This window comes from Somniosus microcephalus, chromosome 8, assembly GCF_052327205.1.
Source record: "Somniosus microcephalus isolate GS21.2 chromosome 8, FLI_Smic_1.0, whole genome shotgun sequence".
NCBI classification, from domain to species: domain Eukaryota; kingdom Metazoa; phylum Chordata; class Chondrichthyes; order Squaliformes; family Somniosidae; genus Somniosus; species Somniosus microcephalus.
In genome coordinates this window covers 265,384,016-265,397,852 of record NC_140994.1, presented here as the reverse complement: position 1 = coordinate 265,397,852, position 13,837 = coordinate 265,384,016, and the positions used below count along the sequence as shown (strand labels likewise).

At 51.4% G+C, this 13,837-nt stretch overlaps 1 protein-coding gene across 2 annotated transcripts in view; it reads right to left on the bottom strand.

Annotated features, from left to right (window-relative positions):
• The window catches only part of LOC147114370 (calcium/calmodulin-dependent protein kinase type II subunit alpha), a 344,895-nt gene that overhangs the window by 74,990 nt on the left and 256,068 nt on the right, over positions 1-13,837 (bottom strand). For both annotated transcript variants that reach the window (XM_085996026.1, XM_085996028.1), the window contains exon 7: positions 2,745-2,847. In XM_085996026.1, the coding sequence (XP_085852152.1) occupies positions 2,745-2,847 (103 nt within the window). The remainder of the gene's footprint in view (positions 1-2,744; positions 2,848-13,837) is intronic.

Sequence of the window (13,837 nt, the reverse complement as noted above, 5' to 3'; positions counted from 1 at the left end):
CTCACCAGGGGGAGGTTAATCTCCGTGCAAATGTGACGCGGAAGTTTACAGCCCGCACCTCAAAACACTGAGCTGACTGAAAATGAGCAGAAGGACTCAGGGGTGAAATCAGGAAGCACTTTTTCCACACAAAGGGGTAACAGAAATCTAGAACTCTCTCCCCCAAAAAGCTGTGGATGCTGGAGGGGCCAATTGGAATTTACAAGACTGAGATCGATTGATTTTTGCTGGGTAAGAGTATCAAGGGATATGGAGCAAAGGTGGGTAAATGGGATGGAGGTACAGATCAGCCATGATCTAATGGAATGGTGGAACAGGCTCGAGGGGCTGAATGGCCTCCTCCTGTTCCTGTGTTCCTAAAGCCAGCCAGAAAATATGGCAACGCTGCCTCCGGTGGCTGTTTTGATTTTGCCTCTAGCAGTGCTTGCAACAACAACAAATTGCATTTATATGGAGCCATTAAACGTCCCAAAGCGCTTCATGGGCACATGCAAATGACAGGGAGGCACCGCGCAATGGGTAGAGCGGTTTCTGGAGCACAGAGGATTGTGGGTATTGTAGCCCCCATTAATGACAAACAGACACAGACAGACCTGTATTTCTACAGCATTTCTATAGCGCCTTTCACGACCACCGGACGTCCCAAGTGCTTTACAGCCAATGAAGTACTTTTTTGAAGTGTAGTCACTGTTGTAATGTAAGAAAAACGGCAGCCACTTTGCGCACAGCAAGCTCCCACAAATAGCAGTGTAATAATGACCAGATAATCTGTTTTAGTGATGTTGATTGAGGGATAAATATTGGCCCCAGGACACTGGGGAGAACTCCCCCCTGCTCTTCTTCAAAATAGTGGCCGTGGGACCTTTCATGTCCACCCGAGAGGGCAGACGGGGCCTCGGTTTAACGTCTCATCTAAAAGATGGCACCTCCGACACTGCAGCGCTCCCTCAGTACTGTCCCCTCCGACAGTGCAACGCTCCCTCAGTACTGCCACTCCAACAGTGCGGCGCTCCCTCAGTACTGCCCCTCTGACACTGCAGCGCTCCCTCAGTGCTGCCCCTCCGACAGTGCGGCACTCCCTCAGTACTGCCCCTCTGACAGTGCAGCACTCCCTCAGTACTGCCCCTCCGACAGTGCAGCGCTCCCTCAGTACCGCCCCTCCGACAGTGCGGCACTCCCTCAGTACTGCCCCTCCGACAGTGCAGCGCTCCCTCAGTACTGCCCCTCCGACAGTGCAGCGCTCCCTCAGTACTGCCCCTCCAACAGTGTGGCACTCCCTCAGTACTGCTCCTCCGACAGTGCGGCGCTCCCTCAGTACTGCCCCTCCAACAGTGCGGCGCTCTCTCAGTACTGCCCCTCCGACAGTGCGGCGCTCCCTCAGTACTGCCCCTCCGACAGTGCGGCGCTCCCTCAGTACTGCCCCTCCGACAGTGCGCCGCTCCCTCAGTACTGCCCCTCCGACAGTGCGGCGCTCCCTCAGTACTGCCCCTCCGACAGTGCGGCACTCCCTCAGCACTGCACTGGGTGTGTCAGCCTAGATTTTTGTGCTCAAGTCTCTGGAGTCGGACTTGAAGCCACAACCTTTCGACTCGGAGGCGAGGGTGCCGCCCACTGAGGCACGGCTGACTAATTGACATGTCGAGGCAACCAATGGGAGGATCCCAGATTCAGTCTCTGGTCTGTGCTGAGGTCTCTAGTGTTTAACTGGTGTAGTGTCCACAAGCCAAGGAAAGGAGAAATCCGTCAGGGTTCCTGTTCCATGGTCGCTGCTGGAATGAGCCAATGTGTGCACAGCATCAGACCCAGCTGCGATGCCCCCCATAGCCTGGAAGCCCACACATGAAGGATGGATATTTGGGTGAGTTACCAGCTGCTGACTGTTGCCTTTGCTACTGAACTCCAACAGGAGTCAACACCTCCTGGGCAGGCCAGAAAACCAAGGTTAACAAAAAAAATCAATCCACCTTAGCAACAACAACAAGTATTTATATAGCGCCTTTAACGTAGTAAAACGTCCCAAGGCTCTTCACAGGAGTATTTTAAGACAAAAAAATTTGACGCCGATCCACATAAGTATAAATTAGGACAGGTGACCAAAAGCTTGGTCAAAGAGGTGGGTTTTAAGGAGCGTCTTAAAGGAGGAAAGAGAGGTAGCGAGGCGGAGAGGTTTAGGGAGGGAATTCCAGAGCTTAACAAAAATGATCAATATAGAAACCTAACGTTCCATTTAACGTCTTTACCCAGAGAGTGGTGAGAATGTGGAACTCACTACCACAGGGAGTGGTTGAGGTGAATAGTGTAGATGGATTTAAGGGGAAGCTCGATAAACACATGAGGGAGAAAGGAATAGAAGGATATGCTGATGGGGTGAGATGAAGGGAGGAGGCTGGTGTGGAGCATAAATGCCAGCATAGACCAGTAGGGCCGAATGGCCTGTTTCTGTGCTGTACGTTCGATGTTTCTGGCATGCGGTGGGGCTAAGCGGGAGCGGTAGAGGTTTTACACGACTCACTCACATGGGCCTCAGCCATTTCCCTCCCCCTCACCTGAAGCAAATGCTCTCCCCGCCTCTCCCGGCTGCTGTGCCCCAACCACTTGGTTGACGCTTGGCCCCCGGGGAAGTTGGCCGGGGTCAAGCGGGGCACAGGACAGGCTGTCTCCGCTGGCGGGGCGGGACCTTTGGCCCCCCCCCCAGTCTTTGTAACGCTGTTTTTGGACGATTCTTCGAACGTGGGTCAACTCACCAAACCAGGCCTGTTGGTCCCCTTCAACTTCTATGGCCAGGCCAAAGTCCGCAAGCTTCACGGCAGCTCCCTTGGACTTGGACGCGAGGAGCAGGTTTTCAGGCTAGGGTCGGGGGAAGAAAGAGGCAACATTGGCAATTAAATGGAGGAAGACCTTTTGATGAGCTAATCCTTTTGCCTGCTTGGATCCCAAGTTCGTGCAAGTCAACTGTGACTGTCAACACTTGATGGTCTCAGATACTAACACTTCGCAACTGACTGCTCCTTTAGATATCGCTCCAAATCTCCCTTAAATATCTCCCCACTACCTTCGCCCCCCATCCCCCAGGCCACTGCTGTTAGCCGTGGTCCAGTGGGTAGCACCCTCCCCTCTGAGTCCGAAGGGTTGTGGGTTCAAGTCCCACTCCAGAGACTTGAGCACAAAAAGCTAAGCTGATACTCCCAGTGCAGTACTGAGGGAGCGCCACACTGTCGGAGGGGCAGTACTGAGGGAGCGCCACACTGTCGGAGGGGCAGTAGTGAGGGAGCGCTGCACTGTCGGAGGGGCAGTAGTGAGGGAGCGCTGCACTGTCGGAGGAAGAGTACTGAGGGAGTGCTGCACTGTCAGAGGGGCAGTGCTGAGTGAGCACCGCACTGTCGGGGGGGCAGTACTGAGGGAGCACCGCACTGTCGGAGGGGCAGTACTGAGGGAACGCCGCACTGTCGGAGGGGCTGTACTGAGGGAGCGCCACACTGTCGGAGGAGCAGTACTGAGGGAGTGCTGCACTGTCGGAGGGGCAGTACTGAGGGAGCGCTGCACTGTCGGAGGGGCAGTACTGAGGGAGCGCTGCACTGTCGGAGGGGCAGTACTGAGGGAGCGCCGCACTATCGGAGGAGCAGTATTGAGGGAGCGCCGCACTGTCGGAGGAGCAGTACTGAGAGAGCGCTGCACTGTCGGAGGGGCAGTACTGAGGGAGCGCCGCACTGTCGGAGGGGCAGTACTGAGGGAGCGCCGCACTGTCGGAGGGGCAGTACTGAGGGAGCGCCGCACTGTCGGAGGGGCAGTACTGAGGGAGCACTGCACTGTCGGAGGAGCAGTACTGAGGGAGCGCCGCACTATCGGAGGAGCAGTACTGAGGGAGCGCCGCACTGTCGGAGGAGCAGTACTGAGGGAGTGCTGCACTGTCGGAGGGGCAGTACTGAGGGAGCGCTGCACTGTCGGAGGCGCAGTACTGAGGGAACGCCGCACTGTCGGAGGAGCAGTACTGAGAGAGCGCTGCACTGTCGGAGGGGCAGTACTGAGGGAGCGTCGCACTGTCGGAGGGGCAGTACTGAGGGAGAACTGCACTGTCGGAGGAGCAGTACTGAGGGAGCGCCGCACTATCGGAGGAGCAGTACTGAGGGAGCGCCGCACTGTCGGAGGAGCAGTACTGAGAGAGCGCTGCACTGTCGGAGGGGCAGTACTGAGGGAGAACTGCACTGTCGGAGGAGCAGTGCTGAGGGAGCGCCGCACTGTCGGAGGAGCAGTACTGAGGGAGCGCCGCACTGTCGGAGGAGCAGTACTGAGAGAGCGCTGCACTGTCGGAGGGGCAGTACTGAGGGAGTGCTGCACTGTCGGAGGTGCCATCTTTCAGATGAGACGTTAAACCGAGGCCCCGTCTGCCCTCTCAGGTGGGCGTAAAAGATCCCATGGCACTATTTTGAAGAACAGCAGGGGAGTTCTCCCCGGTGTCCTGGCCAATATTTGTCCCTCAATCAACATCCCTAAAATACAGATTATCTGGTCATTATCACATTGCTGTGTGTGGGAGCTTGCTGTGTGCAAATTGGCTGCTGCGTTTCCTACATTACAACAGTGACTACATTTCAAATAGTACTTCATTGGCTGCATATAGCCCTGCAACGGGTAGTCAAAACTGCCCAACGCATTACCGGCACCCGGCTACCGACCATAGAGCACATATACCAAAAACGCTGTTTACGGAGGTCACGGACTATCATCAAAGACCCTACCCACCCCAACCACAGTCTGTTCGCCCTCCTGCCATCTGGGAGACGCTACAGATGCATTCGCACCCGAACGACCAGATTTAGGAACAGCTTCTTTCCCAGGGCTGTCATCCTACTGAACTCCACAAATAAACTCTAAAGCCTGCACATCTGCCAATGCACTTTATTATGGTTATGTTTATGTTAATGTATTACAAGCCAAATGAATGTTGAATGTTTAAATGTCTTAATCTAAATGTACACTCTCGGGAGCCGCAAGCCTACATTTTGTTGTACTGCATTTGTGCACTAACAATGACAATAAAAGTTGATTTGATTTGATTTGAAAAGCACTTTGGGACATCCTGAGGTTGTGAAAGGCGCTATTGAAATGCAAGTCTTTCTTTTCTTTCTGTTGGGGTACATATTAGGTATCGGGACTCCAGTGCAGAGCTTAGTGTGATGATAGCTTTTGGCACGAATCCAGGCCTGGGATTCAGAGCACCCAGCACAATCCTCCATCCTCCCATGGGACATCGCGCAGCTCTGCTGGAATTCCCCTCAGATAAAGTTCTGCACTAGGAGCACAAACTCAAACTTCTACCCCACAATGTACAAAAAAAAATCTACGTACACAATCTGCTTAAGTAACTTGATACTATTTTATCAACTCAGACTTGTGTTCAGCTCCCACCACGGCCTCGCTCCTCCCTATCTCTCCTCCAGCCCTACAACCCTCCGAGATCTCTGTGCTCCTCAAATTCTGGCCTCTTCCCCGATTCTCATCGCTCCACCATTGGCGGCCATGCCTTCAGCTGCTGGGGCCCTAAGCTCTGGAATTCCCTCCCTAAACCTCTCCGCCCCTCTCTCCTCCTTTAAGATGCTCCTTAAAACCTCCCTCTTTGACCAAGCTTTTGGTCACCTGCCCTAATATTGGCCCAGAAATTCGGGTCTCCACGGGTGAGTCCGCACGGGGTACTCACCCGTAAGCCCAATGGAAGTGCCGGTTTCCTGCATGCACTGCGCATGCGTGGGAAACCGGCACTTCCGTTCCCCTGAAAGAAGGGATTCAGAGTTCGAACGCGTACGCCAGAGAGGCAGCGCGTGTGCATCGAACTTACGTTTTTTTTGCAGGTTTTCCTGGGAAGGTAAGTCTCCAGAAGTTAGACATTTAAAAAGCAGTCGTAAGGCCTGCTTTTTACAAGGTAAGTGGTGAATTAATTAAAATTAAAACATTTTTTCCACAGGTTTATTATTTTTAAATACCTTAAAGCAAGGTAAGTTTATTTTTAGCCCCGTTGGAAAATAAAATTATTTTTTTCATGTAATTTATAGTTTATTTAAAAAATGTGATTTAAAAAAAAAATTATTTGAAGATTTAGTGCTGTATTGGGGCTGTAGTATTTCTAAGTTTTGACAGCTCTTCCTGTCAAATTTATGAATGGGCATTTCCCTGCTCCGATTGGCTCTCCATGGCCCACGTGATCCCAGGGGACGCTTCGAACTAACTGCGCCCCTGGGATACGCAAGCACTGCGCGCCGGCAGTTGGAGCAGGCCCAGGATCGGAATCCCACGCGGGCCCACAGCTCAACGGCCGGCGCGCTAGGTAAGTGCAGGTCGGAGGCTCGCACCCGCGGGAAGCCCCCGACCCGAATTTCTGGGCCGTTATCTCCTTATGTGGCTCGGTGTCAAATTTCTATCTGATTTACGCTCCTGGGAAGCACCTTACTATGTTAAAGGCGCTGTATAAATGTAAGTGATTGTTTGTTGTTACTCTACAATTCGTCAAAAAAAGACGCGAGAGGATGTTAAGGAATGGCAGACGGCAATGAAATTAACAGGTTTGTCAGTTACATGGTGTTTCTCGAGTGCAGGGCCTGTCACATTCTGCAATCTGTGTAAGTGCATCAACGCCCTGTAATCATCAGGCTGGCAACTAAACAAGAGCAAACCATCTCACACCAGGCTATTGTTTGCAATTCAATTAATATCTCTGACACACCCTGTCTGCATAATCCTTCAATAAGCTTTCCATATTGCTTTGCATTGCTTTGCACGTCGACACGATAGGAGGGGGGTCAGAGCTTTGCACATTTTCCCGCTACAGCCCGTAGTGATTACATCAACTCCCCCACCCGCCCCCACCGGCAACTCAGCCGTCATTTAAAAGCACTTTTTAAAAATAAAAATAACGCCTCCAGAAATCCCAGTCGCGAGAACAAATAACGGCCAAATAGAAACAGACCTGGTGACCTTGGTGCCATATTTGACCCCGAGATCAACTTCCGACCACATATTCGCTCCATCACATAGAAACATAGAAGATAGGAGCAGGAGTAGGCCATTCCGCCCCTCGAGCCTGCTCCACCATTCAATGCGATCATGGCTGATCATCCAAATTCAGTACCCTGTCCCTGCCTTCTCCCCATATCCCTTGATCCCTTTAGCCTTAAGAAATATATCCAACTCCTTCTTGAATATATTTAATGAATTGGCCTCCACTGCCTTCTGTGATAGAGAATTCCACAGGTTCACCACTCTGGGTGAAGAAATTCCTCCTCATCTCAGTCCTAAATGGCTTACCCCTTATCCTTAGACTGTGACCCCTGGTTCTGGACTCCCCGGCCATCGGGAACATCCTTCCTGCATCTAGTCTGTCTAGCCCTGTTAGAATTTTATAAGTATCAATGAGATCCCCTCTCATTCTTCTAAACTCCAGCGAGTATAAGCCCAAACGACCCAATCTCTCCTCATACGTCATTCCTGCCTGATGTGCCTCAATAATTCCGAGACTCGAAGTTAGCAGAACAAAAACAAGGCTTTTATTAACTTAGAAGTAACACGTAAGAGAGAGAGATGTCTTCCTTCTGGAGACTGAGGCCAGACTGAAGCTAGCTTACAAACGGGGCCAGGTATGGGCGGAGCCCTACACACAGCACATTCCAGTATACAATACAGCACATTCCAGTACACAATACAATGAGGTCTGGGGGAAGGGAAATGACACTGAAACCGATCTCAGTCACAGGCAGTGGTGAATGGAATATTTCATCACACTGCCATCCCAGGTATCAGCCTGGTGAATCTTCGCTGCACTCCTTCCATGGCAAGAACATCCTTCCTCAGATAAGGCGACCAAAACTGCACCAAGTTATTGGCCCAGAAATTCAGGTCCCCACGGGTGAGTACGCACGGGGTACTCACCCGTAATCCCAATGGAAGTGCCGGTTTCGTGCATGCACTGCGCATGCGCGGGAAACCGGCACTTCCGTTCCCCTGAGAGAAGGGGTTAAATGGTGGAACGCGTGCGCCGGAGAGGCAGCGCGTGCGCATCAAACTTACTTTTTTTTCCAGGTTTCTCCGGGAGGGTAAGTCTCCAGCAGTTACACATATAAAAAGCAGGCGCAAGGCCTGCTTTTAACAAGGTAAGTGGTGAATTAATTAAAATTAAAACATTTTTTCCACAGGTTTATTATTTTAAAATACTTTAAATAAAGGTAAGTTTATTTTTAGCCCCGTTAGAAAATGTAATTAATTTTTTCAAAAATTTAAATTATTGTTTAAAAAAAGTTATTTCATGTAATTTATAGTTTATTTTTAAAAATGTGATGTTTTTTTAAATTTATTTGAAGTTTTAGTGATGTTTTGGGGCTTATAGTATTTATAGGTTTGACAGCTCTTCCTGTCAAACTTATGAATGAAGCATTCCCTGCTCCGATTGGCTCCCCGTGGCCCACGTGATCCCAGGGGACGCATCGAACTAACTGTGCCCCCTGGGATACGCAAGCACTGCACGCCGGCAGCTGGAGGAGACCCAGGATCGGAATCCCCACGCGGGCCCACAGCTCAACGGCCGGCGTGGTAGGTAAGTGCAGGTCGGAGGCTTGCACTCGCGGGAAGCCCCCCGACCCGAATTTCTGGGCCATTGCCTATTTCCACCTCCGTAACATCGCCCTTCTCCGACCCTGCCTTAGCTCATTGTTGCTGAAACCCTCATCCACGCCACTGTTACCTCTAGACTGGACTATTCCAACGCACCACTGGGCGGCCTCCTACGTTCTAACCTACATAAACTTGAGGTCATCCAAAACTCTCGTGTCCCTAACTCGCACCGAGTCCCGTTCACACCATCACACCCCCCTGTGCTCGCTGACCTACATTGGCTCCCGGTCCGGCACCGCCTCGATTAAAAAAATTCTCATCCTTGTTTTCAAATCCCTCCATGGCCTCGCCCCCCTCCCTATCTCTGTAATCTCCTTCAGCCCCATAATCCCCTCCGAGATCTCTGCGCTCCTCTAATTCTGGCTTCTTGCGCATCCCCGATTTTTATCGCTCCACCATTGGCGGCCGTGCCTTCAGCTCCCTAAACCTCTCCGCCTCTCTCTCCTCCTTTAAGATGCTCCTTAAAGCCAAATTGAAAACAAAGGCATACAATGTTGCCAAGATTAGTGGGAGACCAGAGGATTGGGACATTTTTAAAAACCAGCAAAGGATGACTAAAAAAATAGTAAAGAGAGAGAAGATGAATTATGAGAGAAAACTGGCAAGAAACATTAAAACAGATAGTAAGAGCTTCTACAGGTATATAAAAAGGAAGAGAGTAGCTAAAGTAAATGTTGGTCCCTTAGAGGATGAGACTGGGGAATTAATAATGGAGAATGGGGAAATGGCAGAGGCTCTGAACAAATATTTTGTATCTGGCTTCACGGTAGAAGACACTAACAACATTTCAAAAATGGATAATCAAGGGGCCACAGGGAGGAGGGGGATCTAAAGACAATCAATCACTAAGGAGAAAGTACTTGGTAAAATAATGGGACTAAAAGACGACAAGTCCCCTGGACCAGACGGCCTGCATCCCAGGGTCTTAGAAGAACTGGCTGCAGAGATAGTGGGTGCATTGGTTGCAATATTCCAAAATTCCCTGGACTCTGGAGAGGTCCCAGCGGATTGGAAAACCGCAAATGTAACACCCCTATTTCAGAAAGGAGGGAGACAGAAAGCAGGAAACTATAGACCAGTTCGCCTAACATCTGTCATTGGGAAAATGCTGGAGTCCTTCATTAAGGAAGCAGTAGCAGGGCATTTGGAAAAACACACTGCAGTCAAACAGTCAGCATGGTTTTATGAAAGGGAAATCATGTTGAACAAATTTGCTGGAGTTCTTTGAGGATGTAACGAGTAGGGTGGACAAGGGTGAGCCAGTAGATGTGGTGTATTTGGATTTCCAGAAGGCATTCAATAAAAGGTTACTGCATAAGATAAGAGCTCACGGAATTGAGGTTAATATATTAGCATGGATGGATAGAGAATTGGTGAACTAACAGAAAGCAGAGAGTCGGGATAAATGGGTCATCTTCTGGTTGGCAAACGGTAACTAGTGGGGTGCCACAAGGATCGGTGCTGGGGCCTCAACTATTTACAATCTACATTAATAACTTGGATGAAGGGACCGAGTGTAATGTAGCCAAGTTTGCGGATGATACAAAGATGGGTGGGAAAGCAAGTTGTGCAGAGGACTCAAAGAATCTGCAAAGGGATATAGACAGGCTAGGTAAGTGGGCAAACATTTGGCAGATGGAGTATAATGTGGGAAGGTGCGAGGTTATCCACTTTGGCAGAAAAAATAAAAAAGCAAACTATTATTTAAATGGAGAGAGATTACAAAATGCTACAGTTCAGAGGGACCTGGGGGTCCTTGTGTATGAAACACAAAAAGTTAGCATGCAGGTAATCAAAAAGGCAAATGGAATGTTGGCCTTTATTTCAAGGGGGTTGGAGTATAAAAGCAGGGAAGTCCTGCTACAACTGTACAGGGTATTGGTGAGACCACACCTTGAGTACTGCGTACAGTTTTGGTCTCCTTATTTAAGGAAGGATATACTTGCATTGGAGGCAGTTCAGAGATGATTCACACGGTTAATTCCAGAGATGAGGGGGTTGACTTATGAAGAAAAGTTGAGCAGGCTGGGCCTATACTCATTGGAGTTTAGAAGAATGAGAGGTGAACTTATCGAAACATACAAGATACTGAGGGGGCTCGACAGGGTAGATGCAGAGAGGATGTTTCCCCTCGTGGGGAAATCTAGAACTCAGGGGCACAGTTTTAGAATAAAGGGTCACCCTTTTAGAACTGAGATGGGGAGGAATTTCTTCTCACAGAGGGTCGTAAAGCCGTGGAATTCTCTGCCCCAGAGAGGCGTGGAGGCTGGGTCATTAAATACATTTAAGGTGGAGAGAGACAGATTTTTGCAAGATAAGGGAGTGAAGGGTTATGGGGAGCGGGCGGGGAAGTGGCTTTGAGCCCGAGATCAGCCATGATCTTATTGAATGGCGGAGCAGGCTCGAGGGGCCAAGTGGCCTATTCCTGCTCCTATTTCTTATGTTCTTATTTTAAAACCTAACTCTTTGATCGACACCTGTCCTAATTAATATCTCCTTACGTGGCTCGGCGACAAAGTTTGTTTGATTTCTGCTCCTGTGAAGCGCCCTGGGACGTTTTACTACGTTAAAGGCGCTGTATAAATGCAAGTGGTTGTTGTTAGCTAGAGCCAAACTCTATTGCACAAATCAAAGACAGAACACTGCGGAGGATTGTAGCTTTATAACTGCGAGTGCTGCTTTGCTTGTTCAGATTTAGAGTGGGAGTATGCAAATGAGACAACAATGTCATATGGACAACCGCCCCCGTACACCAGCAGCTTGCCAGGGATTGAGAAGCTAATTAACCCAGAGTGCAGAGTGAACGCAGGTCGGAAATTGAAGGCTTACACTGCATTTCCACTAAAATTAACCATGAATATTCCACTGGTGTTTAGGCTGGGTGGGACAGTGTTGAGCACACTGGGAGGTAGAATTCAACCTCACTGGGAAGGGACATAGGAACTGGGGGAGGCCATTCGGGCCCTCGAGTCTGTTCCACCATTCAATCAGATCCTGGCTGATCTGTATCTTAACTCCATCTCCCCGCCTTGGTTCCGTAACCCTTCATACCCTTTGCCCAACAAACATCTATCGATCTCAGTTTTGACATTTTCAATTGACGCCCCCCCCCCCCGCCCCCGCAGACTCAACAGATTTTTGGGAAGAGAGTTCTAAAATTCCACTGCCCATTGTGTGAAGGGAAAATCAGGCGGGGTGTGTGACAGGGTTGTGTGTAATGGGGAATGTGATGGGGAGTGTGTAACGCGGAGTGTGACAGGGAGTGTGACGGGGAGTGTGTAACGGGCGGGGGGTGTGACAGGGAGAATGTAACAGGCGGGGAGTGTGACAGGGAGAGTGTAACAGGCGGGGAGTGTGACGGGGAGTGTGTAACGGGCAGGGAGTGTGACGGGGAGTGTGACAGGGAGTGTGACGGGGAGTGTGATGGGGTGTGTGTAACGGGGAGTGTGTAATGGGTGGGGAGTGTGACGGGGAGTGTGTAACGGGTGGGGAGAGTGATGGGGAGTGTGTAACAGGTGGGGAGTGTGACGTGAAGTGTGTAACGAGTGGGGAGTGTGACGTGAAGTGTGTAACGAGTGGGGAGTGTGACGGGGAGTGTGTAGTGGGGAGTGTGACGGGGAGTGTGTAATGGGGAGTGTGACAGGGAGTGTGACGGGGAATGAGACGGGGAGTGTGACAAGGAGTGTGTAATGGGTGGGGAGTGTGACGTGAAGTGTGTAACGAGTAGGGAGTGTGACGGGGAGTGTGTAGTGGGGAGTGTGACGGTGAGTGTGTAATGGGGAGTGTGACAGGGAGTGTGACGGAGAATGAGACGGGGAGTGTGACAAGGAGTGTGTAATGGGTGGGGAGTGTGACGTGAAGTGTGTAACGAGTAGGGAGTGTGACGGGGAGTGTGTAATGGGGAGTGTGATGGGGAGTGAGTAATGGGGAGTGTGATGGGGAGTGTGTAACGGGTGGGGAGAGTGATGGGGAGTGTGTAATGGGGAGTGTGACGGGGAGTGTGTAATGGGGAGTGTGACGGGGAGTGTGTAATGGGGAGTGTGATGGGGAGTGTGTAATGGGGAGTGTGACGGGGAATGTGTAATGGGGAGTGTGACGGGGAATGTGTAATGGGGAGTGTGACATGGAGTGTGTAACGGGTGGGGAGTGTGACAGGGAGAGTGTAACAGGCAGGGAGTGTGACAGGGAGAGTGTAACAGGCGGGGAGTGTGACAGGGAGAGTGTAACAGGCAGGGAGTGTGACAGGGAGAGTGTAACAGGCGGGGAGTGTGACAGGGAGTGTGACGGGGAGTGTGTAACGGGCAGGGAGTGTGACGGGGAGTGTGACAGGGAGTCTGACGGGGAGTGTGATGGGGAGTGTGACGGGGAGTGTGACAGGGAGTGTGACGGGGAGTGTGACGGGGAGTGTGACATGGAGTGTGTAACGGGTGGGGAGTGTGACAGGGAGTGTGACGGGGAGTGTGACATGGAGTGTGTAACAGGTGGGGAGTGTGACAGGGAGAGTGTAACAGGCAGGGAGTGTGACAGGGAGAGTGTAACAGGCGGGGAGTGTGACAGGGAGTGTGATGGGGAGTGTGTAACGGGCGGGGAGTGTGACGGGGAGTGTGACGGGGAGTGTGACGGGGCGTGTGACGGGGAGTGTGACGGGGCGTGTGACGGGGATTGTGACGGGGAGTGTGACGGGGAGTGTGATGGGGAGTGTGACAGGGCGTGTGACGGGGAGTGTGACGGGGAGTGTGACGGGGCGTGTGACGGGGAGTGTGACGGGGAGTGTGATGGGGAGTGTACGGGGAGTGTGTAATGGGGAGTGTGTAATGGGGAGTGTGATGGTGAGTGTGATGGGGAGTGTGTAATGGGGAGTGTGACGGGGAGTGTGACGGGGAGTGTGACGGTGAGTGTGACAGGGAGTGTGACGGGGAGTGTGACGGGGAGTGTGATGGGGAGTGTGACGGGGAGTTTGACGGGGAGTGTGACGGGGAGTGTGACGGGGAGTGTGACGGGGAGTGTGACGGGGAGTGTGTAATGGGGAGTGTGACGGGGAGTGTGACGGGGAGTGTGTAATGGGGAGTGTGACGGGGAGTGTAACAGGGAGTGTGTAACGGGTGGGGAGAGTGACGGGGAGTGTGTAATGGGGAGTGTGACGTGAAGTGTGTAACGGGTGGGGAGAGTGACGGGGAGTGTG